This window comes from Apodemus sylvaticus, chromosome 2 (genome assembly GCF_947179515.1).
Source record: "Apodemus sylvaticus chromosome 2, mApoSyl1.1, whole genome shotgun sequence".
In the NCBI taxonomy this organism is placed as follows: domain Eukaryota; kingdom Metazoa; phylum Chordata; class Mammalia; order Rodentia; family Muridae; genus Apodemus; species Apodemus sylvaticus.
In genome coordinates, this window is record NC_067473.1 from 24,877,319 (window position 1) to 24,904,646 (window position 27,328).

The following is a 27,328-nucleotide window of genomic DNA, read 5'->3' on the forward strand; positions in this document are numbered from 1 at the left end:
TGTTCCTTTTTATCCACAGCCTGGCTATCATCTGCTGTCACCTGTGGGGTGGATTCTCAAAGTTGTTTTGATTTGTATTTCCCTGTTAACCAAGGATGTTGAACATTTCTTTAAGTACTTCTCAGGCATTCTCTGAGATTTCTCTGTTTAACTCAGTACTCCTCTTTTTTCATAGGGCTATTTGATTCTCTGGAGTCTAACATGTTGAGTTCTCTGTATATTTTAGGTATGTGCCCTCTATCAGATATAGGATTGGTAAAAAAATTACTCAATCTGTAGGTTGCTGTTTTGTCTTATTGACAGTGTCCTTTTCCTTACAGAAGTTTTGCAATTTTGTGAGGTGCCATTTGTCTGTATTTGATCTTAAAGCATAAGGCATTGGTATTCTGTCCAGGATAGTTTTCCTTTTGCCTTTGTGTTCAAGGCTCTTCCCCACTTTCTCTTCTATTAGATTAGATTGGGAAAGGATCGTCACCTACCGTACATCCGACAGATGGTGGAATCTTGAATGCAACAACATTCCAAATAGGCTAGAAGAAATTCAAAAGTGGGTGTGGTCAACCTCCAAAATGCCTGCCTGTGAACAGCTGTGGACTGGACGACCCTCTAAATATTAGTAGCTCCCAAGCTTCCAGATATACATACCTGTTTAATGCTTTGAAATACACATTAAACTAATATTATCAGGGTAGAACTAGTAAAGGGGTCTGTCTGTCCTGATTTCTCATGCTGGTAATTTTCTTCAAATCTGTGGCCCATGTCTTCCTCCTGTCTTCTCCCTCTGTGCATTGGCCTGAAAGATTTTACTAGCCCCCATAGCTTCAATCACCTAAACAGGCCAGGTTTTTCTCCTATGTTTGAGACACAGTATTGTCTATTAGATGTAGAATTACCTCAAACATCTCAGGTCCAGCACTTCACTCTATCATTATTCTTACTTCCTGTTCAGGTGTTGATCATTTGCAGATTAAATTTAGATACTCACAGAAATTAGAGGCCATTACAGGAAAGCCATCTTTGTTTAAGTAACACCTAAAGCATACTTGAAGGAAATGTGTAGATTGCAGAAAGGCCTCAATGGGTTGACGATTCTAAAACAGCAGGACTTGGTGCAAAAGCTTAAAGATGGGTGGGAAGAAGGAGAACTGCATACAAGCATGATGACTTGAACCTCAGATCCCAGAATCCACAAAGACTTGAGTGTGCTTGTGGGCATTTGCAGCCCCAGTGCTCCTACCAAAAGGAAGCTGGCAGAGACAGGAGAGTCCCTGAAAATTTATGGATCAGCCAGCCTGGCACACAGAGCAGCAGGTGACAGGAGAGCCTGTCTCAAAAAAGGTAGAAGGTGAGACTGAGGTTGTGTCCCATTGTTGTGTCTTCTTTCTACCACATATGTGTAATGGCACATGTGTGCCTACACTCACATTCACAAGAAAAGAAAAAAACAAGAAAACAAAAACCAAAGCCATAGGCAGATAATACCAGCTGTGTCCATATGACCATTTACAGAAATGAGGAGTATAAATGTCATGAGTGATTTTGTCCCATTTTGTTAAGGATTCATTTGTACATGTATACATAGGATAGATATCTATGTGTGCCTATGTGTGTCTTCTTGTATATAACATCCATGTTTTCCTTCCTTTCCTTTTATTATATAACATAGCATTGAGTTGATATGAGTACTTAAGTTTTTAATCTATATTAGCATATTTAAACTGTAAACATTCCAAAAGGGACTTCAATATCTTTTCTTGGAAAATAATTAATGTGTTTAGGTTGTATGGGGATAGTTATATCATGTTAGGTAAAATTACAATACCGTTGTCTTTTTGTTTGTTTTAGGACAGGTTCTCATAGATACCCAATTTGTTTTATATAAGAAAGGATCAGTATCTATGTAGCTCAGGATAGCTTTGAACTTCTGAACTGCTTAGCGAACCTCACAACTTTAAGCACTACATCTGTGTACCATCATGTCCAACTTATGTGGGGCTGGGACTCAAACCAGGGCTTCATACCTGCCAGGCAAGCACCTCCCAGTTATGCTACATTCCAAGCACTTTTATTGTTTTTATTTGGAAATTAAGTGTAACATAGGAAGTGGTTGGGTGTCAAAGGGGAAAGCATGTGATGGGTTGTCTCCATTACCCACTTAATGGGATCTAGAATGACCTGAAAAATATATTTCTGATTGTGTTTGAGAGAATGTTTCCAGAGATTAGCTGAACGTCCATCCTCAGATTGGGTGGCCCCATCTAGGCAGTCCATATGTAGAGAGGGTCAAGGAAAGCCCAATGTGTGCCTGCCAACCTTCAATTCTTCCTGAGTGCATCTATCATTACTTTTGCCATGCTCCCCCAATATTATACTCAAGGTTCTTCAGCCTTCCAACATGATCTCAATATAAAGGATCAGGGACTCTTGTGGGGAGTGGGGTGAGAGAGGGAGGAGAGCCTTGTGTCCTGTGTCTTCAGTGCTGAGACATCCAACTCTGTGAATTGAGTAGCCACTGAGTTCTTGTCTCTAAAGTAGTGGTTCTCATAGGGTCCCCAATGGAAAGGACCCAAGGAGCTTAAGGGGTTTGCAGCTCCATAGGAGGAACATCAGTATGAATCAACCAGTGCCCCCAGAGTTCTCAGGGACTAAACCAACAACCCAAGAGTACACATGGCTCCAGCAGCATATGTAGCAGAGGATGGCCTTGTTGGACAGCAGTAGGAGAGAATCTCCGATTCCAATGAGTAAAGGTGCTACTCATTGGAATAGTAGTATTTCCATTTTTACTCATGGAAACCTACTTAAGGAAAGCCAGCTGTGCTCCCATGCTAAGTAGCATGAATTCAACCTGGAAAATTGGCAAGCAAACAGCCAACCAGGACGTTCTGCATGCAGAAGTGATTGGTTGGTTCCTGAGCTGTGGGTGTGTCCTGGAGCTCTATGGAAGCTGCCTGGTCATGACTTATGCCCAGCCCCCTGTGCCCCTGCCAAGATCACAGCTTCTGGCAGGGAGAGCCTCTGGATCCCAGGACTCCATAAGCGTGGTAATCTCCATGGAGAAGGAGGCAGCAGCAGGACTCTTTGGAGGAAGTCACAGGTCTGGTCCTCTTTACCCTTCCCTGTCCCCAGTCCCACTGCCCTAGGGACCTGCTTAGTGCCAGAAGGTCAGGAAGGCACAATCAGCCATGCTCCCAAACCCTAGTGTAGCTCCCTGCTGCTTCTAGGCTCCTCCCTGTCCCTTTAAGGCTCTGGGCATTGAGGAGGCAGAGGATTCTTGGTGCAACCCTTTGATGTTGTTGACTGCTAACGTCACCCTGGAGAACAAAATCACATAAAGAAAGTTAAGATTTTACAGTTTTGTGTTTGCCCTGTATTCATAGCTGCTCTCAGCAGCAGGTTGGACTAGTCTGAGCAGTTAATGATTCATACTCTTGACCAAGTAATTTATGTCTAATAAAATATCTCTGTGAGAGGGGTGGGACTCAGGGGAGGGGATGAGGGTAAAAATGGTGGAATTGGCATTCTACTACATTCGTAACTCCACTTGAACCAGCACTATTTCATGGAAATGCTGTCTTTATTCCACCGGATGGTTTTAGCTTCTTTGTCAAAGTTCAAGTGACCATAGGTGTGTGGGTTCAATTCTGGATCATCAATTCTATTCCATTGAAATACTTGCCTGTGCTTGTTCCAATGTCATGCAGTTTTTGTCAATATTGCTCTATAGCATAGTTTGAGGCCAGGGATAGTGATTCCACCAGAAGTTCGTTTATTGTTGAGAACAGTTTTCATTATCTTTTGTGTGTGTGTGTGTGTGTGTGTGTGTGTGTGTTATTCCAAATGAATCTGAGAAATTCTCTTTCTAACTCTGAAGAATTGACTTGGAATTTTGATGCAGTTTGCATTAAGGCTGTAGATTGCAAGATTGTGAGATGTCATTTTACTCTGTCAATCATGTTGGTCCTCAAGCTTGGGACATTTTTCAATCTTTTAGTTCTTTGATTTCTTTCTTCAGGGATTTGAAGTTCTTGCCAAACAGATTTTTCACTTGCTTCATTAGAGGTTTAGTGTCATAACAAGATATTTTATATTATTTGTGACTATTGTGAAAGGTATAATTTCCCTAATATCTTACTCAGCCAATTTATACTTTGAGTAGAGGAATGGCTGATGATTTGGTAGAATTAATTTTACATCCAGCCAGGAAATGATTTGGTAGAAAAAACTTTACATCCAGTAAAGTTTCTGCTTTCCTGATCAGTTCATTGAGGAGAGTGGGGTGTTGAAGTCACCCACAACTATTGTGTCAGGTACAATGTGTGATTTGATTTTTAATAAAGATTCTTTGATGAATGAGGTTGCACTTGCATTTGGAGTATAGACTTGAAAATCTTGTCTTATAGGTCTTTCATTGCTTGCATAAACTTATACCAAGATGCAGGTTATTAATTCTGGGTACTGTATGTTGTGGCTTTCCTAATTTTTTTTCAGCTTCTTTATCCTTTCAATAAAAACAGCTACTGACTTTTTTAAGTTCATTATGAATCAAGAGACTTTTCCTGTAGGTGTTTATCAGGTATAGTTCTTTTGTACATCTTTAGGAATCACTTAAGTATACTATCATATCATGTGTAAATAGCAATACTTTGACATTTCCCCTTTCCTTTTGTATGCCCTTGATGTCATTTTGTTGTCTGATTGCTCTAGGTAGAAATTCATGGGCTATATTAAATAGGTAGGAGCTGCAGTCTCCATTCTAATAGAGTTCTATATTTTAGGAGTAGGAGAATACATGACAGCATGGAGAGAGTATGTCAGTGATTACATCCTAAAGTGTGTATCCATGGGAGAAGCCACATTATTCATACAAAAGACCATTGTCTTGTATACCCTAGTGGGCTTTGAAATCAGTCTGTAGCCAGGCTTCCTGGGGCTTACCGAGATCCATCTGTGGTTGTGAGGTCTATGTCTACAGGATAGGACAGAAAACCTGAATAAGTAAAATGGTCTCAAAAGTGAGGAGTTACAAATAAATTTTTATTCATCAGAAATATATTTCAAAAACAGGCTTTTAAAGATAATTATTATAAACAGTGAAAAGCATAAGGAAAAAAAGCAATAACAATAATATATAATATCCAATAACATAATAAGTAACAAAACAGCAAAAAAAACCAAACAGCAACCAAAACTCTAACAGTAAATTATATGAACCAGAATTTTCTTACTGCACCTTCAGCAACAGGGACATACAGTCTGTTTCTTCTCTTGGACATGTGGTGGCAGGGCAGTCACCTCAGTTCTCTCCCACGGGGTGTTATTTGTACAGGAAAGGGAATAAATTCCTGAATTGATTGGCTCACTGGCTAGGTAGTTAGTGCCTATTCAACCTGAGGAATTGAATTATGTGGTAGAAGACTCATCCAAGGAATTTTGTGGCTGTTGAGGATGGAGCTCAGCAGGGGCTTCCTGAAGTGGTAACTCATTCTGCAGGAGGCCTTCTTCCTGGGCTGTGGACATCTCAGCTCTTGCTACACTTTCTGAATCCTAGAAGAGGAAGGCAGTTATTAAGACAGAGGCTTGTTGGGAACCTAAATGTCAGCTGTCAGGCTGCTGCCTCCCACCCTCTCAACAGGAATGTTATCATTGATCTTTTAACTGACACCATTGCTGTTATAACTGCAGGCACAACAAAATATCCAGCAACATTAACCTATTATATGGGCTGACAAGCTGCTACTCATTTTTATCAGGGCACACCAAGAAATGGGCAATTGGAAGAGACTTCACTGGGTTACAGGAGGAAAGGAAAATGCCACATGCCACACAGATCAAAGACAAGGAGAATAACATATTTCTGATTAGTGTTTGAATTTTCACCCTGCAAGTTGCTAACCACTTGGGAAGTCACATGACCCTTGCATACCCTCTGTCACAGGACCCAGAACTTACTCAAAGCTGTGCAAAGCATCCCACTTTTCATGAGCAGGTGTAGGAATGCTGCATGATATTGATCTATCACCCTTACTGGTCGTCAGAATAAAGTGGAGTAGAAAGGTATACTTGCCATATTTCAGCTTATCTCAAGAGGTTCACAATGCAGAATGTGCGTAGCCCTAGCAATGACCAACTACATACCATGAGGTGGGTGGCTGCTTGGGACTGTGCATTAGAATGGTGCTGTGTGAAAGCAAAGATGGATGCAGTGGAAAAATGTTATCAGTCAGTATAAGCCAGGCTGAGCTGCTTGTACCTACCTGATGTTGTTGGCCCTGGAGGATGCTGGTCTTGTCCTGTTCATCTTTAACATTCAGGTTCAAGTCAATCAGGTATTGCTGAATGATGGTCCAATCAGCATGTACTTCCTTGTTCTCCTGCTTCAGTGTAACCAATCTCTTATTCATACTGTTCTTCTGCATCAGGAGCCGGCTGTGCAGGTTGCTAAAGACACAATCTTCATGGTAATATCCTGCAGGCTCCTCCTCCCATTCCTACATCAAGGTCCCATTAACCCACCAGGTCCTAGTTTCCCAGGAATACCTAATGCAATACATCTCAATACATTCTTGAGAGGTCCACAAACAGCAAATAGCAACTTGAAGGAAGAAATAAATGATTGCTGCAGCCCAAACACCAATAAGGTTGCATGTCTCTCCAAAGAACAAGGGATCTGAAACTATCCATGACAGCCCAAAGCATTTCAACAACATCAATTAGTAGGTTGCAGATACCCTCAATGCAGTCAGTAGAATCAAGAGGAGGGCATTGTATCCTTTTGTTAGATCACATTTAGCTCTGTAAAACCATGCCTGAGTCCCACAGACCTAGAACTGTACCATAACCCTCTCATGATCTGAATCACTCTTCTAATGAGAGGCTCCTGATGATGCCTGGACAATGTTAGGGTGAGTAACAGTCTCTTACACACTTTGAAACTGACAGGAGAAGTACCAAGGCACACTGATGGCTAAAAGGCAGAAGGGGTAGAATCAGACCTGCAGACTCTCCAGTCCAGGAACAAAGGAAGTCAGAAATAGCCATTGCACACCTGGTGACCTCCATGAACAGTACTTACCGATAGAAGTTAATCTCCTTCTTGAGATCCTGGAAGGTCTGCTTTGCCTCAATGTTCTCCTTCTCTAAGGTGTGTAGAAATGTCATAATCTCCTTCTCCTTTAACTTCAATTTTTCATATAACGGATTTGGTGTGTAGTATGGCCTGTCCCCAGGAAGATAGAACTCCATGAACATGTGCTTTTTTAAAAACACCTTTTCAGAAACCAAGATACATACACATCTAAGTATTTATATATATATATATATATATATATATATATATATATATATATATATATATATACATATATATATTGTATTTTTGAGACAAGTTTTCTCTGTGTATCCGTGGCTGTAATGCAACTCACTCTGTAGACAAGGCTGGCCTCAAACTCAGAAATCCATCTGCCACTGCCTCCCAAATGCTGGGAATACAGGTGTGTGCTACCATGGCCTGGCTGAACATGTGGTTTTTTTTTTTTTTATTCGATGTACTTTTTTTATTTACGCTTCAAATGTTTTCCCCTTTTCTGGCTTACCACTCCCCAAAAGTCCCATAAGCCCTCTTCCCTCCCCCTACTCCCTCATCCACCCCTTCCCACTTCCATGTTCTGGTATTGCCACATTCTGCTACTGCTTTCCATTCCTCTGTTCTAAGAACACATGAACACAGACTGGGTCTTGTACTCCCAGCACAGGAAGGTCAGTTCCTGGATTCTACATGCTGGGATATTTTTCATCTTTGGAACTTTTTATCTTTTCCCAAGGACAGCATAAACTATGTATCTAGATGGAGGGTGCCCTGGCTCCCTGTGTTTACTCATCAGCTCTGGAGGGGCAGTCTAGCCCCTTGTGCTCTCAAGAGCCTAGGCCACAGGTGGTTGCCCACTAGACACCTGTGATTATATTTTCCCTGTTTTGACAACACGGATTATAATTCCTGGATAACTAACACTTCAGAGCCAGACATTACACATAATTCTTGAGATGAGACCAGACATCACCAATGCTTTATTATCTACCCAAGAGGTGCAACTGTATAAAAAAATGTCCTCATAAAGAGAAGGAACAGTGCTATTTAAAGTGGGGGCTCCCAGACATCAGGACTCACATCACCTTGAAATTTCATGTAAATCCTCAGTCCAATACATAGACCAAAAGATTCCAAAGTGTGGAGGTAAATATAAACATATGAAACAGAAGCACTTGTATGCACACGTGGAAGCAAACAGACTCATATACTGGCCCACACAAATTAGGAGAAAAGGAAACAGAGCAATAGAATGTGAAATAAAGACAGATACAGAACTAGAGAGAACAGAATGAGAATCAGCAGAAATGTATGCAACAATATGGTCTCAGAGTACACTGGATGTCACAGATCCCTGAATCTAAAAGAGTAGAGAGAAATATAAACATGCAAAAAATTAATTCACAAGAGACACCACAATCATGTACACACACACATGCATACAAACAGAAAAAGATATACACACATGTGTACACACATGTAAGGGAGAAAAGAGAGTAACAGAAAGAGAGAGAGAATGAATCAGATACAGAAGCAGAGAGAACATGAGATGCAGAAGAAATGCATGTAACATTATAGTCTCAGAGTATAAGTCACTCAGAGAAAGAGGAACAGGTAGAGCCTCAGGCGTCTAGTCAAGCACTGAGATGAACAATGTGGGACCAGGCCCCTCCATCTGCATCTAGCAGTATACAGCACTCAATCACCTGCCAGTCCAGTACAAACACTCACCACAAACTCTCAGGTCCTAGAACCTCACAAAAGCACCTCTTTTCAAGGGCTTTCCAAAAGCACTCTGGGAACTCACTGACCATTGCCTCTATCCCTGAATTCTTCACTCAGACCACAAGTCCCACTTTTGATCTGGAGGAAGCAGAAGAGTCCATTTCCCATCTTACTCCTGACCAAGCTTCAGGTTCTGCCTCTCCTCTAAGAAGTATTTAGGGACTTGAGTTTTGACCCAGGGATATCATGAAAATACACCTACCTATGATCCACCACCTTAAAAAGACGAGTGTGGCATTGACTCCAGATGAACACCACAGCATTTGGAGCAATGCATACCTCTTGTTCATGGCTCCTTCTGTGACATAGATCAAGCGATCTCTCAGCTCGTTTCTCTCTTGGGTAACGAGCTCCAGCTCTCTTGTCAGCCTCTCCTCTTCCTCCTTGGCCTGGTTCTTACTTAGGACAGTTGCAGGGGATGACGTCTGCCTGCCAGCCCCTGTAGGTAAAAGAACACAAGTGAACTTACATTTTTGGAATGCATAGAGTATAGACAGTCTACTCTGAGGCCTATAAAGTAGACCACAGGCCTAGAACCCAGTGACACCACAGAGAGTTTCGTCCAGTCTTTAGATGCCTCCTCAGTGGATCTCAGTTCTCCCATCACTCTATAGAGACTAGGAGATGTAAGCAGCCATGTGTGTCCTCTGTCTCCCTATGTATTCTTATGATGACCACAGAGATGGCTTCTCCTGGCTTATTAACAAATGCACAGAGTGCAACTTGGCTTCAGAGTCCTTAGTCTTGTGGTTTCACAAGTCACACTATAAATTCACTATTCACAAGTACTTGAGTGTTGTATGATGTTCAGATCTCCTATCCTGTTACTCTAGGCCCAGGAAATGGCCTTAAAACATCCTGCAGGGGGAGAACCCACTGATTTATTTCCTCTATTGAAACAACAAGCACTCCAGAAGTGGCCACAGGATGGAATCTCTGCTGGGTTTATCAACTTTGATAGGTCTTTGGTTACAGTACAATTATTCCTGCTACCCACAACCAGTGGGAAAGCTAAGGTGGGAACTTTGAGGGAGTGGAAGTCAGAGTAGTTCTGAGAACAAGAGGTTATCAGCAGGGGCACAAATCTCTCCCTGGTACTATTGTCAGAGAAGCTGAAGCTAGAAGCATGGTAGTGAAGGCAGTGATGCCCTTCCCTAAATTGGTGTAGGTTAGATCCTCTGTGACTCCTGATGCTCTCATTCTGTCCCCAAGTAAGAACCACAATACTCAGTGAAAGTGAGGAATTGGAATTTGCTAGAAAGGCCAGCTCAGGCCACCCTGCCAGAAAGCTCAATATCCACTTCCCAGTACTTACTCCACATTCTCCAAGACCACCTCCTTTGTCCTTCATTACTCTCAGATGAAAGGCCAGCTCCCTTCCTCCTCTCTCTAGTCTCTCTCCCATCCACATCTGTTCTCCGAAATAGTTTTCTGAGTCGGGCAAACATGTCTATCAGTGTACCCTCTAGACACTGACTGAGAAACCTCAATGCTCTGCTGTTGCTACAACACTGGTGACATCACAGCTCATGCCAAGAACTCTCTGGAAGATTATAGAATGTTCAAGAAGGGACTGCTGATGTCATGGGTTACATACAGCCCTTGGCTCCCGGCTAATGTTCTCCCTGTACTGAACATGAAGCTTAAGTGCTCTTTCCTGAAGACTCTCCTAGGGCATAGCCACTGAGCCCATCTTCCTTCCAAGGCCATGGTTTACTCTGGGCTTAATTGCCATCACCTCAGTAATCCCTGTGTTTCTAACTGAGGGTTTCCTTTTCAAACCCTTCTCAGAAATGTCTCATCCTATCACAAATTTTCCTCATTCAGCAATATGAACCTTTAAAATGTACTGAGAAATAACTCCAGTTGGAAAGTGCAGTCAAAAGTTCTCTGGTCTTTGGTACAGGTGCATGAAATTACATCCAGGCAGAGCCTGCAGGGCAGGTTAATATGTGGATGTGTGTTAGGGGCTACACTCATGATATCTTGTGCTTAGCTTTTTTAAAGCTGCCCCATGATGACTTAAGAGAGAGAGAAAGACAGGAGAAAGAGAGAGAGAGAGAGAGAGAGAGAGAGAGAGAGAGAGAGAGAGAGAGAGAGAGAGAGAGAGAGAGAGAGAGAAAGAGACTGGCAAGAGTCTGGAGATCAGTTGACAGAGGAAAGTAAAATATTGGAGCCACCAATGGAAAGGCCCTCAAGCAGAGTCTCATTTCTGCACCAGTGTCACCAAAGGAGGATTGCTTATAGCCCTCTATAATCTATAAAATGAGATTATGTCAGAACAAAATAAAATAGACAAAATTGGTAAGGGTGTATGAAAATATAATAGATGTATGTTAGTGCACAGAGCAAGGGCCTAACATCTTGTGCTTGGGTTCATGATCAGCTCCACAAACCAGAAAATCACCTTTCTCAAATAAATAGGGATGGATTAATGAATGTAGACCATAACACTGATTGAACAGGACCACGTATCAGATTTTGGGAGCTGACCCATGGCTACAAACATCTATATTCATCAACTTTTAAGCAAATAACAAAAACAAACAAACAAGCAAACAAACAAACAGAAAACCCAAAATACATGTAGCTTCTCTGATGTTGTAGGAAGTGTCCAGTGCTCATTTCTGATCAGGTCATTTTAGATATAAGAGTGTATATTGACCATTAATTTGATGGGTCCTATGTAAATTTTGTTGAACATGATAAGTTGAACAAATGTCATAAAGAACATAAGAATATGTGTCAACATGACCTTCCTCTGAAACAAGTTACTTTTCTGTGTCAGTGATTTGTCAGGCACATTATAGCAGTAATTGAACTAGGGAGCTGACATAGAACAAAATGTCTGTAGCTACACTGGTGGGTACACACCTCAGCATTAGAAAACCCAGGTCTCTGTCAGTGACTAGTCCTGTCCTACCATTCCTAGGAGCCCCACTTGTAAGCCTAACAACAGTAAAGTGGAAGCAGGATTATCTGAGGTGAAGGTTAGCCTGGGAGGCCAGGTAGAGGATGAAATGGAATTTTTAAGACTTGGTTTCAGAGAAAACACTGAAACACATCCTCCATTCAAGGCGTCACCTACCGATCTTTGTCTATTTTAATGAACTTACCATTTTCTCTCTGCAAGTGTTTCTAGCTGGGAAGATGGAGAAAGGGAAATGTTCTTTCTTTTCTAAGGATTTTGTTCTCTCTTTCCCTGGGTTCACATTAAGAAATGAAGAAGGTTTATGGGACATATGGGGAGGGGGGATCTGGGAAAGGGGAAATCATTTGGAATGTAAACAAAGAATATAGAAAATAAAAATATTAAAAAAAAAGAAATAATGAGAGTGGGTATCACCAATTGGACAACTGAGTATTTATTATCCACTGCTCTAGCATGATACAGTTCCAGTTACAATCTCTAGCTTTCCTGAGTGCCACTGCCACATCACCACATATCAAGTGCTAAGGCCAAAACCCAGTAAACTTTTCATGGGACTTGACAGACACCATCAGAGATACTACACTTCCTTGCCCTGAGAGTTAATGAAGCAGACACAATGTAAACTCAGTGGGATATTTAACCATACATGTGTCTCCCACTCCCACATTTCTGCATTCAATTCAGGGCAGAGTTCATGCACCTCTCTCCTAGCTTTATCTTGATATACTTCCCTAGTGCCCACATATTTTATAGATTTGGGTGTAGTCAAGCAATTGCTGCCCTCAGTCAGATGAGAAGAGTGTCAATGTCAAGTGGCCACGCTGTATTTGTACAGTGTTGTACATGTACATTGTTGAACATGGAGCATAAGTGAGGAGTGGGACACCAGCACTGGTTCCTGGCCTTTCTGTGCCTAGAATGGTTCACAGGGAAGCTGGAAGGACAGTTTGGGATCCCCTGCAGGGACAGAGTGAGGTGCAATTGTCACTGAGAAGGCTGAGCAACACTCAGGCCCCTCATTTCAGGCAACAAACACCTTCTCTGTTCTCCTTCCAAGGATCACCTGTTGAGGCCACAGAACTTGTCTAAACATGATAAGGTCATGCAGAAATTTTTCATAATGATACATTTTTTTCTGATAATTTTTTGTGCCATTGCATAACTGTAGCAAATTTGTCAATTGCTCGCCATTTATTTCATACTGTTGTTGTAACATGCCTCCAAGTCCTTCATGGAAAACAAATGAAAAAAATCTTGACTGAGACCAGGGTCATGCTGTCCATGTACCATGTTATGTACTGTATGTTGTGAGGATTTTAATCAGGAAATTTCACATCTATATCCTTCACCTAGTACCTATCAAATTCAAGGTCAATATGTACTATTACATCTAAAATGTCTGGAGTCAGGGCCCTTTGCTTGTATGATGGTGCTCCCCCACCCATGCACCATCTCCTCCCCTACTGCTTCAGCACTCCACTCCACTGGGGGATCAATCTTCCATGGGACTAAGGGCCTCCCACCTGTTGAGGCAAGGTCATTCCCTGCTGCAATGTCTTCTGCTCAGGTTTGAGCTGTTGCCCTCATTCCATCTCGGGGTGTGTATTCATCAAACCTTCACTGTTTAACTTAATTCAGTGTTCCCTGTGGTTTGTTGGGTGAACCCTGGACACCAACCCTTCCCTTCAGCAGCACCTAGGACAAAGAGCCAAGGCCAGGAATGGTGATATCTTGGCCTAAAATATGTGACAAGAGGAATGGGTAATTTATCCCTTGTGATAAGGATTAGGAGTCTCCTTGGTGCTGTTTAGGTACTTGTTGGTCATGTGCAACAGCTTCAAGAGTCCAGTTCTGATTTTCTTTGGGACCATGGTGTTCCCATCATGATTTCTATAGCAGAGAGAACACTGCTAAGTTATGTTGCAGTTTATTCATTTACATTGTAAACCCCAAGATTGTGTTATTTACAGAATACATTTTTTTATGGTGTAGCTCAGAACTAGCACAGACCTTTAACCCAAGATCTTTCTGTTTACTGTAAACAAGTACTTTATTGTTCTTTGGCTTAGCTCAAGTACACACCTTTATTGCAGGGCAAAAGAATGTCAACTCCAGGACAAGAGGCAGAGCAAGGAACCAGTAGAAATGGAATCAATATAACTAAACAAAAGGAAGGTCTTTAAGTTGAAAGATATTTAAAACAATTTGGAGAGGGTTAAAGAATGCTTTCCTTCTGGGAGGTCAGTGAAGTAGCAAAGTCAGCTGAGGGCTTTCCCTGCCTCTCTGACCTGGCAGGTGTTCACCCCAGCATCTGGCACCTGAGTCTTCATTGTGAAAATTAAATGATTGGCATATGTGTATTGTTTTAAATGTATTTATTAATCATTCCATTCGAATACATCTCAAATGATATACCAATTCCTGGTTATGCCTCTAACAACCCCTCAAACCACATCTTCCCTTTCTCCCTCCCCTTTGCCTGTATGAGGGCCTCCCCCACTCCCCCTTTCCTGCCCTACAGATTTAGCGTTCTACTACCCTGGGGCATCAATCCTCCACAGGACTAAGGGCCTCTCCTCCCATTGCTGTCAGGCAGGGCCATCCTCTGCTACAATGTATCTGGAGCTAAAGATCCCTCCCTGTACACTCCTCTGTTTATCGTCTACTCACTGGGAACATTGGGTGATCCTGGCAATAGATGTTCTTCCAATGGGGTTGCAATTCCCCTTGACCCTTCAGCTTTTCCCCTAGCTTCCCCACCAGTTTCCCTGAACTCAGTCTAATGGGTGGCACCAAGGGTAAGTTGCCTGCTGGACTTCCCTAAGAACTTTCACAAGAGGTTCCTGTCAGCAAACACCTCTTGACCACACCATCAGTGTCTGCAATTATGATGGATTCCCAGGTAGGGCAGTCCCTGTATGTCCCTTCCTTCTGTTTCTGCTCCATTTGTTGTCCCTGTTATTACTTTGCTGAGGAACATTTATGGGTTAAAATTTCAAAATGAGTGTGTGGCATCATCCCTTTAAGGAGGGGGGTCTCAGGGTTGTTTAAGTCTGTGGAGGTGTACCTATCCCATGGAGGTGGTCTCTACAGGTTCTATTTCCCCTTTCTCTGCACATTAGAGCTAAAGTCCTCCCCCTTGGGTCCTGGGAACCTCACGTTTCCCTGGTGTCTGGGTCCCTCACATCGCTAACCCAGTTCCTCATCCCCCCTGCTACACATTTTTGTTCCATTTCCAGACCCTCTTTCCTTCTCTCCTATCCTCTCCAGTACCTAATATTGCCCCTTATTTCCTCCCTCACCTCTCTCTCTCCCAGGTCTCCTCTACCTCCACCTCCCACCATCATCCTGTTACCCCCTCAATGCAGGACTGAAGCAGCCATGCCCTGGTCTCCCTTCCTTCTAAGCTCCATAGTGTCTGTGGGTTGTATCATGGACATTGTGAACTTTATGACAAATATCAACTTTTCAGTAAACAAATACCATGTGTGTTCCTTTGTGTCTGGGTTACCTCACTCAGGATATTTTCTAGATCATCCATTTGCCTGCAAATTGTATGAAGTCATTGGTTTTTTAATTGCTTAGTAGTACTCCATTCTGTAACCATACTTTCTGTATCCATTCTTCCATAGAGGGGCATCTGGGTTCTTTCTGGCTTCTGATTATTATGAATAAGGCTGCTATGAACATAGTGGAATATGTGTCCTTTTTATATGTCAATACATTTCTGGATGTATGCCCAGAAGTGATATAGCTGGGTCTTCAGCTAAAATCATTTCCAGTTTTCTTTGGAACCACCAGATTGATTTCTTCTTATTCCAAGTGGAATCCACAGTTGACTTTGGAAGCATCCTTATGATTTAGGAAGCATGTGTAAGCTTTCAGAAGGAACTAGTGGGAAAGATTACTAGGATGACCAATACTAGAAACACGTTTTAGTTGGCCATAAGCTGTGCACATGCTCACACCTCTGTGCATCAGGCTTTTATCTGAGAGCTTCTTGCTATGACAGCTCTGGAACTATTCTGTTGGTTTACCAGAGATGGCTTGCACTTCTCTGACTGGGAGCCTCAGATGCACATCCTAGGATATCAGGGTGTTACAGTCCACATCTGCAGATGGTCTTCATCCTCCCAGGAAGCCTGTCCTAAAGGAAATGGGATTACACTTCACCAGGGGGATTTGGAACAGCAGCAACTTCCTGACTTAGGGTTTCCTCCCATAGACTCTTTAAAATAGAGTTGCTTCCCATTTGTCAGTTTTTGTTTCTGTTTTTTCTATTACCTGAAATTAAATACACAAGATAGATTTTTTCAAGACTTACTTTGTGAATTTATATCCTTGTGTTGTTAACATGAGACAATTTATTACATATTCAAATTAGAAACATCTTAGAATGCTTCAATTTTTTCCCCTAACAGTTTAGCATACAGCAAATGTCTTGCCCATATCTCTTAAAGGACCCATAAGTGCTTTAGCAATCTGAAGGAATAAACAAGGAATATTATGTTTATGAGACAATAACTTATTAACCATAAATATCATATTCTCATTATTAGCTATTTGAGACAAACCCTGAAGGGCCCAGAATAGAATCTGAAAAGCTAGTCTTCACCTTCCCCTCTGCCCCTCAGCTGGCCAGGTGAGTGAAAGCCTCTGGGCAGCAGCGGTGAAGGTGGACACAGCCTGAGGGAGAGGCAGGCAGGGCAGAGTGTGGTCAGGGAGGGCCGTGCCAGCTGAGGGGTGTGCATGGCGTGAGGCCCCCAGTGGGTCATGGCCGAGACCTGAGGAAGGTTGTGTCCAGATAGTGCAGACACTCAGCAGCGGCTTGTTGCCTTTAGAGGCCTTAGACTGAGAGCGCAGGGCAGGCACAGTGCATGACTCAAGCACCAGGCCTGGTGGCACAACTGAGACATCAATGCTGAGCTGTGGCTGCTGGTCAAGATCCTGCTGCTGGGCGCAGGCTAGAGCAGCAAGTCCACCTTCCTCAAGCAGATGCACATCATCTAGGGCCTGGAGTTCCACCAGAAGGAGCTGCTGGAGTTCCTCTACACCATCCATCTTCAACAACATCCTTAAGAATACTTTGATCTCTGCAGTTTCCCAACTGAGGCTTTCCTCTCAGAAGATTCTAGCTGTGGTCCTGAGAATCGAGACCCTCATGCCAGAACAGAGAAGGAGGTATGCACTGGCTGCAAACTTAATGGCGAGGCCCAAGGATGCTTGTAGACCCTCGCGACTAGCTCAGCATTCCCTGGCAGCACTCTGAGGAGAAGCAGGGATGTTTCTGATGGCCTTGAGAACAAGGCAGGCCTGCCTGTGGAGCACGCCACCTTCCAGCTCCTTGTGCCAGTGCTGCGTGCACTCTGGAGAGACTCGGGGATCAGGGAAGCCTTCAGCTGCAAAAGTGAGTTACAGATTGGTGAATCAGTGAAGTACTTCCTGGATAACATAGATTGCATTGGCCAACTGAACTACTTCCCCAGTAAACAAGACATCCTGCTGGCTAGAAAGGCCACCAAGGGAATCATTGAAATTGACTTTATTATAAAGAAAATCTCATTTAAGATGGTGGATGTGGGTGGCCAGAGGTTGCAGCGCCAGAAGTGGTTCCAATGCTTCCCTGGGATCACATCCATCCTGTTCATGGAGTCCTCCAGTGAGTACAACCAGGTCCTCATGGAGGTAAGGCACACCAGCTGGCTCGTGGAATCCATGAACATCTTCGAGACCATCATCAACAACAAGCTCTTCTTCAATGTTTCTATCATCCTCTTCCTCAACACGATGGACCTCCTGGTGGAGAAGGTGAAGTTGGTGAGCATTTAGAAGCTCTTCCCTGATTTCAAGGGTGACCCCGCATGGCTGGAGGATGTCCAGCACTACCTAGTGCAGTGCTTTGACAGGAAGCTCAGGAACAGAGCAACCCCTGTTCCACCACTTCACCACTGCCATAGACACCAAGAACATCCTGTCCTGTTTCATGCTGTGAAGGACATGATCCTGCAGGAGAACCTGAAAGACATCATGTTGCAGTGAGAGGCAGTCCCTCTGCCGTCCTCTCATGGCTTCCTTGGCCTGTGGCCTCGTGTCTCTGATGTGTCTGCCTCCTGCATGGACCTGCAGTGTTTGTCTCAAATGTATGCCATCCAAAACCTGACCCTAGAATACTGGACTAGCAGCCACATCAGCGAGCTCCTGGCAGGAGGACTTGGGTGAGTCAGTGTGAGCTACTGAGTCAGGGACTGCAAAACCGCTGAATCCACTCCATAGCTCTGGTATTGATTTGTAAAACCTTGGAACACAGCTTCCTCCCTCCCTTCAGAAACTCTTCCTTGCTGACACAACTTAACCAAGGTTCAGGTTTGCATAGACACACACCTGTGCTCCCATTAATGAAACACAACCCCAGCTGATCTTGCAGACGACTCTTCCCTTTGACATGCAGGTTCTCACTGAAACACACGAACATGGAAGCTTGGCCTCACATTAGGCTGTAGAGGGGCAAGCGATGCAGCTAAGCTCAGAGTGGCCAAGCTCAGGCCTCAGTGCCACCTCCCAAAGTGACCACACTGCCTTTAAGATTGTGCCATCGCCTTCCAAGGCTCTGCTCTCAGGCATTTCAGGATGAGCAAAGAGGCCGGGTGAGGGGTTCACTCTCCCTACTGCAGAGAACAGGTGGGAGCTGTGTCCCAGCTTAGTGCCCTGGCAGCCACTTTCCATGGCTCCATGCTCAGCAGGTCACAGTGTGGGAAGGTGGCAGCTCTGGCCAGCCTGTGCACACATAGTGGTGCTCTCTACTCCTTCTCCTGGCCCTCCATAGCCCATGGCAAAGATGCATAACCAAGTGCCTTGTAGGTTTTCTTACTTGATGGTGGCCTGTAGTGTCCCCTGTCCTGGGCTGTGACATTGGCCAGAGATGCTCTGTAGGCCTAGAGCATCTTCAGTCTTGGCTTCTTGGTGGGCCCCAGCCTCTGGCCGTTCAGGAGCAGCCCTGGGCTCTGCACACCATCCTCACCATTGCCTTCACACAGCATGCTCTGCTCTCAGAGCAGTCTGGCAGGCTGCATTCTGTTGCTGTGCATACAAAGCCAGTTGGCACCCTCCTTGCCCTGGTCCATGAGGGTGCAGAAGGCTGGGGACCTCAGTGTTACCTCCTAAGACTTGGCCTGTCCTGTCCAGGCTCCTGGCAGTCATCCTACTGTTTTTTTAATATATTGAATTCCAGGCCTGCCCCTCTGTACATTAATTACTTTCTGGGAGCTCGGGTGTGAATTATAACTTTTCCAGAGTGTTCTTTAGCTCTCTAACACATATAAGGGCCCTGTCTGCAACTGAACTGCTCCTGACACTTGATCCCTATTGCATCTCATTTCAGCCACCAGACACACAGGATTCTTAGAGCAGATGACAATCTAGGAGACAGAATGGGACCACTTCTTAGAGCCCTCTTTATGGCAGTGCTCTGACTAGGAAGTAGCCGTCAGTCTCTCGCTCACTTGCTTCCCCTCTGTGCTCAACGGTTTATATCAGTGCTTGCTGAGCTTCTGGCTCTTTCCTGTGAGGAGAGAACAGCTGTCTGCCTGCTTCACCAAGTCTTCACAAGCTGAGGGGTATGGCCAGGTTAGTACCAGGGACCAGCAACCTTTCAGGGATCCTTGGGGGTTTCAGGTCCACACACAGTGAGCAGCCCTCACCAGGTGTCCCCTGTATCTCAGTGCTGAGACTTCAAACAGACAACCTCTTCCCAGCCACTGCTGGGCCACAGTGACCGAGGTGAGTGTGGGGTTGCCAGGGAGAGCGCTGTCCTCTGATAGCCTGCACATCTGTACCAGTCTCTGAAAGCCGGCAGCACGTGAGTAGCAAGATGTGAACCTCAGCTGAGCAGAACCCATGTGAATGGGCAGAGGCCACCACCCCTGGAGCTGAGCCTGGCTGAGTCCTCTGTGCCGGGACACCCCACTCTGTGATCTGTGAAGTGGTGCAATCCGAAGACAAGGCTGGGGTCATTTGCACGTTTCTACATGTGGATTGTACTCAGGTTTCCTCCCAGACCTTAGATTTTTGTATATGCATTTTTTAATTTTAATTTCACTGTTACCTTGGCTATTGTCTTTTATGTTGCAAGGTTGGAAAAATAGGAGGTATTTGACCTCATCTATTACTGCAAAAAATTAAATAATGTGACAATAAACATCCTAAAAATAAAAAAAGAAAGAAAAGAAAGAAAAGAAAAGAAAAGAAAAGGAAAGGAAAGGAAAGGAAAGGAAAGAAAAGAAAAGAAAAGAAAAGAAAAGAAAACCTAGTCTTTATGTTGCATAGGGATTAATGGAACCATTGAAGCTCTCTGGTAAATGAAGATAAAGAAGAAGTACTGAAGTTGTTTATCAGGTGTAGGAGCTTTCTAGTGGAGTTCTTTGTGTCACTTAGGTAGACGATCATGTCGTCTGCAAATAATGATAGTTTGACTTCCTCCTTTCCAATTTGTATCCCTTTGACCTCCTTATGTTGTCGAATTGCCCGAGCTAGTACCTCAAGTACAATATTGAAAAGATAAGGAGAAAGGGGGCAGCCTTGTCTGGTCCCTGATTTCAGTGGGATTGCTTCAAGTTTCTCTCCGTTTAGTTTGATGCTGGCTACCGGTTTGCTGTATATTGCTTTTACTATGTTTAGGTATGGGCCTTGAATTCCTGTTCTCTCCAAGACTTTAAGCATGAAAGGATGCTGAATTTTGTCAAATGCTTTTTCAGCATCCAATGAAATGACCATGTGGTTTTGTTCTTTGAGTTTGTTTATGTAGTGGATTGTATTGATGGATTTCCGTATACTGAACCAACCCTGCATTCCCGGGATAAAGCCTACTTGATCATGGTGGATGATCGTTTTGATGTGTTCTTGGATTCGGTTGGCAAGAATTTTATTGAGTATTTTTGCATCGATGTTCATAAGGGAAATTGGTCTGAAGTTCTCTTTCTTTGTTGGATCTTTGTGTGGCTTTGGTATCAGCGTAATTGTGGCTTCGTAGAAGGAATTGGGTAGTGTTCCTTCTGTTTCTATTTTGTGGAATAGTTTGAAGAGTATTGGTGTTAACTCTTCTTTGAAGGTCTGGTAGAATTCTGCACTGAAACCATCTGGTCCTGTGCTTTTTTTGGTTGGAAGACTTTCTATGACTCCTTCTATTTCTTTAGGCTTTATGGGACTGTTCAGATGGTCTAGTTGGTCCTGATTTAATTTTGGTATTTGGTATCTGTCAAGGAAATTGTCCATTTCCTCCAGATTCTCCAGTTGTGTTGAGTACAGGCTCTTGTAGTAGGATCTGATGATTTTTTGGATTTCCTCAGTTTCCGTTGTTATGTCTCCCTTTTCATTTCTAAGTTTGTTAATTTGGATACTTTCTCTGTGCCCTTTGGTCAGTCTGGCTAAGGGTTTATCTATCTTGTTGATTTTCTCAAAGAACCAGCTCCTGGTTTTGTTGATTTTTTGTATGGTTCTCTTTGTTTCTACTTGATTGATTTCAGCCCTGAGTTTGATGATTTCCTGCCTTCTACTCCTCCTGGGTGAAATAGCTTCTTTTTGTTCTAGGGCTTTCAGGTGTGTCATTAAGTTGGTAATGTATGCTCTCTCCATTTTCTTTTTGGAGGCACTCAGGGCTATGAGTTTTCCTCTTAGCACTGCTTTCATTGTGTCCCATAGATTTGGGTATGTTGTGTTTTCATTTTCATTGTGTTCTAAAAAGTCTTTAATTTCTTTCTTTATTTCTTCCTTGACCAAGGTATCATTGAGTAGAGTATTGTTCAATTTCCACGTGTATGTGGGTTTTCTGTTGTTTCTGTTGCTATTGAAGACCACTTTTATTCCATAGTGATCAGATAGGAGGCATGGGATTAGTTCTATCTTCTTATATTTGTTGAGGTCTGTCTTGTGACCAATTATATGGTCGATTTTGGAGAAGGTACCATGAGGTGCTGAAAAAAAGGTATATTCTTTTGTTTTAGGATAGAATGTTCTATATATATATTAGTTAAATCTAATTGGTCCAAAGCTTCAATTAGTTTCATTGTGTCCTTGTTTAGTTTCTGTTTTCCTGATCGGTCCATTGAGGAAAGTGCAGTGTTGAAGTCACCCACAATTATTGTGTTAGGTGCAATGTGTGCTTTGAGTTTTAATAAAGTTTCTTTTATGAAAGAGGGTGCCCTTGCATTTGGAGCATAGATGTTCAGGATTGAGAGTTCTTCTTGTTGTATTTTTCCTTTGACCAGCAAGAAGTGTCCCTCAGAGTCTCTTTTGATGACTTTGGGTTGAAAGTCAATTTTATCTGATATTAAAATGGCTACTCCAGCTTGTTTCCTGAGACCGTTTGCTTGTAAAATTGTCTTCCAGCCTTTTACTCTAAGGTAGTGTTTGTCTTTGACCCTGAGGTGTGTTTCCTGTAAGCAGCAAAATGTAGGGTCCTGTTTACGTATCCAGTCAGTTAGTCTGTGTCTTTTTATTGGGGCATTGAGTCCATTGATGTTAAGAGATATTAAGGAATAGTGATTGTTACTTCCTATCATTTTTGACGTTATTTTTTAAATTTGATTGCTTAACTTCTTTGGGGTTTGATGAAAGGTTACTATCTTGCTTTTTTCAGGGTGAAGTTTCCCTCCTTGTATTGGTGTTGTCCTCCTATTATCCTTTTTAGGGCTGGGTTTGTGGATAGATATTGGGTGAACTTGGTTTTGTCGTGAAATATCTTAGTTTCTCCATCTCAGCAAAGTGGCAGGTTACAAAATCAACTCAAGCAAATCAGTGGCCTTCCTATACTCAAAGGATAAGCAGGCTGAGAAAGAAATTAGGGAAATGACCCCCTTCACAATTGCCACAAACAGTATAAAGTATCTTGGGGTGACTCTTACCAAACATGCGAAAGATCTGTATGACAAGAACTTCAAGACTCTGAAGAAGGAAATGGAAGAAGACCTCAAAAAATGGGAAAACCTCCCATGCTCATGGATCGGTAGAATCAATATAGTTAAAATGGCCATTTTGCCTAAAGCACTATACAGATTCAATGCAATACCCATCAAAATCCCAACTCAATTCTTCACAGAGTTAGAAAGAGCAATTATCAAATTCATCTGGAACAACAAAAAACCCAGGATAGCTAAAACTATTCTCAGCAACAAAAGAAAATCTGGGGGAATCAGTATCCCTGACCTCAAGCAATACTACAGAGCAATAGTGTTAAAAACTGCATGGTATTGGTACAGTGACAGGCAGGAGGATCAATGGAACAGGATTGAAGATCCAGAAATGAACCCACACACCTATGGCCACTTGATCCTCGACAAAGAGGCTGAAAACATCCAATGGAAAAAAGATAGCCTTTTCAACAAATGGTGCTGGTTCAACTGGAGGTCAGCATGCAGAAGAATGCGAATTGATCCATCCTTGTCTCCTTGTACTAAGCTCAAATCCAAATGGATCAAGGACCTCCACATAAAGCCAGACACTCTGAAGCTAATAGAAAAGAAACTGGGGAAGACCCTTGAGGACATCGGTACAGGGAGAAAGTTTCTGAACAGAACACCAATAGCGTATGCTCTAAGAGCAAGAATTGACAAATGGGACCTCATAAGGTTACAGAGTTTCTGTAAGGCAAAGGACACCATCAAGAGGACAGATCGGCAACCAACAAATTGGGAAAAGATCTTCACCAATCCTACATCAGATAGAGGGCTAATATCCAATATATATAAAGAACTCAAGAAGTTAGACTCCAGAAAACCAAACAACCATATTAAAAAATGGGGTACAGAGTTAAACAAAGAATTCTCACCTGAAGAACTTCGGATGGCGGAGAAGCATCTTAAAAAATGCTCAACTTCATTAGTCATTAGGGAAATGCAAATCAAAACAACCCTAAGATTTCATCTTACACCAGTCAGAATGGCTAAGATTAAAAATTCAGGAGACAGCAGGTGTTGGAGAGGGTGCGGAGAAAGAGGAACACTCCTCCACTGCTGGTGGGGTTGCAAATTGGTACAACCACTCTGGAAAGCAGTCTGGCGGTTCCTCCGAAAACTGGGCACCTCACTTCCAGAAGATCCTGCTATACCACTCCTGGGCATATACCCAGAGGATTCCCCACCATGTAATAAGGATACATGCTCTACTATGTTCATAGCAGCCCTATTTATAATTGCCAGATGCTGGAAAGAACCCAGGTATCCCTCAACAGAAGAGTGGACACAAAAAATGTGGTATATCTACACAATGGAGTACTATTCAGCCATTAGAAACAATGAATTCATGAAATTCTTAGGCAAATGGATGGAGCTAGAGAACATCATACTAAGTGAGGTAACCCAGACTCAAAAGGTGAATCATGGTATGCACTCACTAATAAGTGGTTATTAACCTAGAAAACTGGAATACCCAAAACATAATCCACACATCAAATGAGATACAAGAAGAAAGCAGGAGTGGTCCCTGGTTCTGGAAAGACTCAGTGAAACAGTATTTGGCAAAACCAGAACGGGGAACTGGGAAGGGGTGGGAGGGAGGACAGGGGAAGAGAAGGGGGCTTACGGGACTTTCGGGGAGTGGGGGGGGCTAGAAAAGGGGAAATCATTTGAAATGTAAATAAATTATATCGAATAAAAAATAAAAAAAGAAGAAGTACTATTGCCATCTAGTGGCCAATTGTGTCACTGCCACCCTTTGAATCCATGCTGAAGCTCTGCTCTGATTCCCAGGTTCTGTAAACAGTTAAGGGGGAGAGTCCATTCTTCCTGCTTTAGGAGCCAATCAGAGGTTGCCAAGGAGAGCCAATGAGAGACTGTCAAGCAGATGCTAGTGTCTAGACACTATCCTTTCTACTTTGTTTCATCTTGATGAAAGAATGTGATCTGAGTGATAAATCGCTTTGGAATTTATTAAAACTTCCTTTTGAAGTGGGTTTTTGCCACAGTTCTGTGGTCACTGGATTAACATACTATTTTCTCTTTTATATTAGTGTGAGTGTAAATTTCCATCTAACAAGGCAAGTTTAAATATTAATTCTTCTCATAAGCTTCCTTTATTCCTGACATCATTTTTCTGACACAGGCAGCATAGACTTGTCCTCTCTAACATTCATTCATTGCTTCTTACTGTGCTGACATTTTTGCCCCTGTATTTACAGTGACTGCCAATGCCTTCAGATCTTGTTTATCTGCTACCAACTTCCCTTGTATCGATTGTTTCAGGAAATAATTTACTTAGTCTCTGTCTCTTTGTTTCTGTCTCGTATGCATGTGCACACGCACATGCAAAGACAGAGTCCATGTTGGGCTCCCTCTATAACACCCACTTTCCGTTTAGACACAGGGTCTCTCTTTGTAGCTGTAGCCTGCCATTTTAGCTAGAATGGCTGGCCAGTGAGCCCTTGGCATCCACAGTGTCTTTTTCCCCTTGGAGATGTCATCATCGTGGGTGTCATGGAAAATCCATGCCTATTTTAAAAATTATTTTGCATTCTCTTATCAGAAACTATATCTCAATAGTTTTGCTGCTTCCTATTTGTTCTTTAGCAAACAGGATACTTAGCATTGTGTTACTATCGATATTCATGTTGCTTCATGCATCTCAGGTGGATTGCTTTTAGCTCCTGTGTGTGTGTGTGTGTTTGTGTGTTTTGCATGTGTGTGTATGTGTGTCTTTGTGAGCATTTGCCACATGTGTTCAGTTGTACATGGAGTTCAGAAGAGGGCATCACGCTCCTCAGAGCTGGACTTTCTTGTGAACCAGCCATGTGGATGCTGGGAACTGAACTCAGGTCCTCTTAATTTTATGGATCCCATGTAAAGTTTTTTAGAACATTATAAAGTTAACAAACATCATACAGAGCACAACAGGATGTGATCCCCATGACCTTTCTCTTAGTCAAGTTACTTTTTCTGTGTCAATTATTGCATATTACAGCAACAATCTGAAATAGGGGGCAGACATGGAACAAAATGGCTGTAGCTATACTGGTGGGTACAGGCCTCAGCATTAGAAAACCCAGGTCTCTCTCAGTGACTAGGGCTGACCTAAAAGCCCTAGGAGCCCCACTTGTAAACCTACACATTAGAAAGTGGAAGCAGGAATATTTGAGCTGAAGGTTAACCTGGCAAGCCAGGTAGAGGACAACATGGAATATTTGGGAGCCTGTTTCAGGAAACAAAACTGAAAAATACCACACATCCAAGGTCTCGGCTATGAATCCTTGTCTATTATAAATAACTTACCATTCTCTCCTTAAGAGTCTTTCATTCTGGGAGGATGGAGAAGTAGAGATAATCTTTCTTTTCTAAAGATTTTGTTCTCTCTTTCCCTGGGACCACATTAATAACAAATGAAAGTGGGTATTGACTTCTAAACTACTGAGTATTATCCACTGCTGCTAGCATGATACTGTGCCGATGACAATCTCTAGCTCCCCTGAGTGCTGGTGCCCTGTTATGAAGTATCAAGTGCTGAGGCTAAAGCCCAGGGAACCTTTCAAGGGGCTAGACAGAAGCCATCAGAGATACTCCACTTCCTTGTCCTGATATTAATTCAAGCAAACACAATGTGAACTTAGTGGACTATTTAAATATACATCTTTCTCCCACCTCACATTCCTTAGTTCACTCCAGGGCAGAGTTCATGTACCTCTATCCCAGATTTATCTTAATACATTTCCCCAGAGCCCACGTCTTTTAGAGAATTGAGTGTAGTCCAGCAATTGCTGCCCTCAGTAAGATGTGAAGAGCATCAATAACAAGTGAGCACACTGCATTTGCTTACACATGTACAGTCATGGAAAATGGGGCATAAGTGATGAGGGGCTCAACACAGTCTCTGTTCTTTCAAGGAGCTCAGGTTGAAGCCACAGAACTTATCTAAACATGGGAAGGTCATGCAGATATCTTTCCTAATGGTACAATTCTTCTTGATAAGCCTTTGCCCCTTGCAAATCTGCAGCAAACTTGTCACATCACAGCCATCTATTTCATAATGTTGCTGTAATATGCCTACCAGTCAGGGATGTAAAACAAAAGAAAACAAAATCTTGATTCAGAGTAGGGTCATACTGACCACGTACTATGTAATGTTCTGCATGTTGTGAGGTTAATCTTATTAATTTCCATATCTGTGTACATCCTATAGATCCATCAAATTTAAGGTCAGTATTACTATTATGTCTAAAATAGCTTGAGTCAGGGTCCACATAGGGCAGCATTTCCAGCCCTTGTGCATGAGCTCTTGTGGTTTTAACACAGAGCTGGCCCTGAGAAATAGGTAGTGCATATTATTGATCTGATTGGTCAGTCTTGAGGAATGCATTCAATAAACCATTTCTGTTTAACTGAATTCAGTGTTTGTTTGGTTTGTTGAGTGACCCCTAGACATGAACCTTTCCATTTAGGAGCACTTAGGACACTGAGTCAAGGTCAGGAATGGTGACATCTTACAATACATTGTGTAACAGTAGGATGGGTGATTTATCCATTGTGATAAGGATCAGGGGTGTACTT

The 27,328-nt window shown here is 42.8% G+C and overlaps 1 protein-coding gene and 1 pseudogene across 1 annotated transcript; one reads left to right on the forward strand and one right to left on the reverse strand.

The window, feature by feature from the left end:
* Nucleotides 1-5,403: 5,403 nt before the first annotated feature.
* On the reverse strand, nucleotides 5,404-11,369 carry LOC127677278 (disks large homolog 5-like). Its single transcript, XM_052172383.1, has 6 exons — nucleotides 11,366-11,369; nucleotides 10,188-10,322; nucleotides 9,152-9,311; nucleotides 7,076-7,219; nucleotides 6,258-6,441; nucleotides 5,404-5,547 (listed from the first exon to the last, which is right to left on the reverse strand). Exons 1-6 carry the CDS (start codon nucleotides 11,367-11,369, stop codon nucleotides 5,404-5,406), a joined length of 771 nt encoding a protein of 256 aa, XP_052028343.1.
* A 1,830-nt stretch (nucleotides 11,370-13,199) lies between these two features.
* LOC127677318 (guanine nucleotide-binding protein subunit alpha-12-like) lies at nucleotides 13,200-17,843 on the forward strand (annotated as a pseudogene).
* Nucleotides 17,844-27,328: the final 9,485 nt, after the last annotated feature.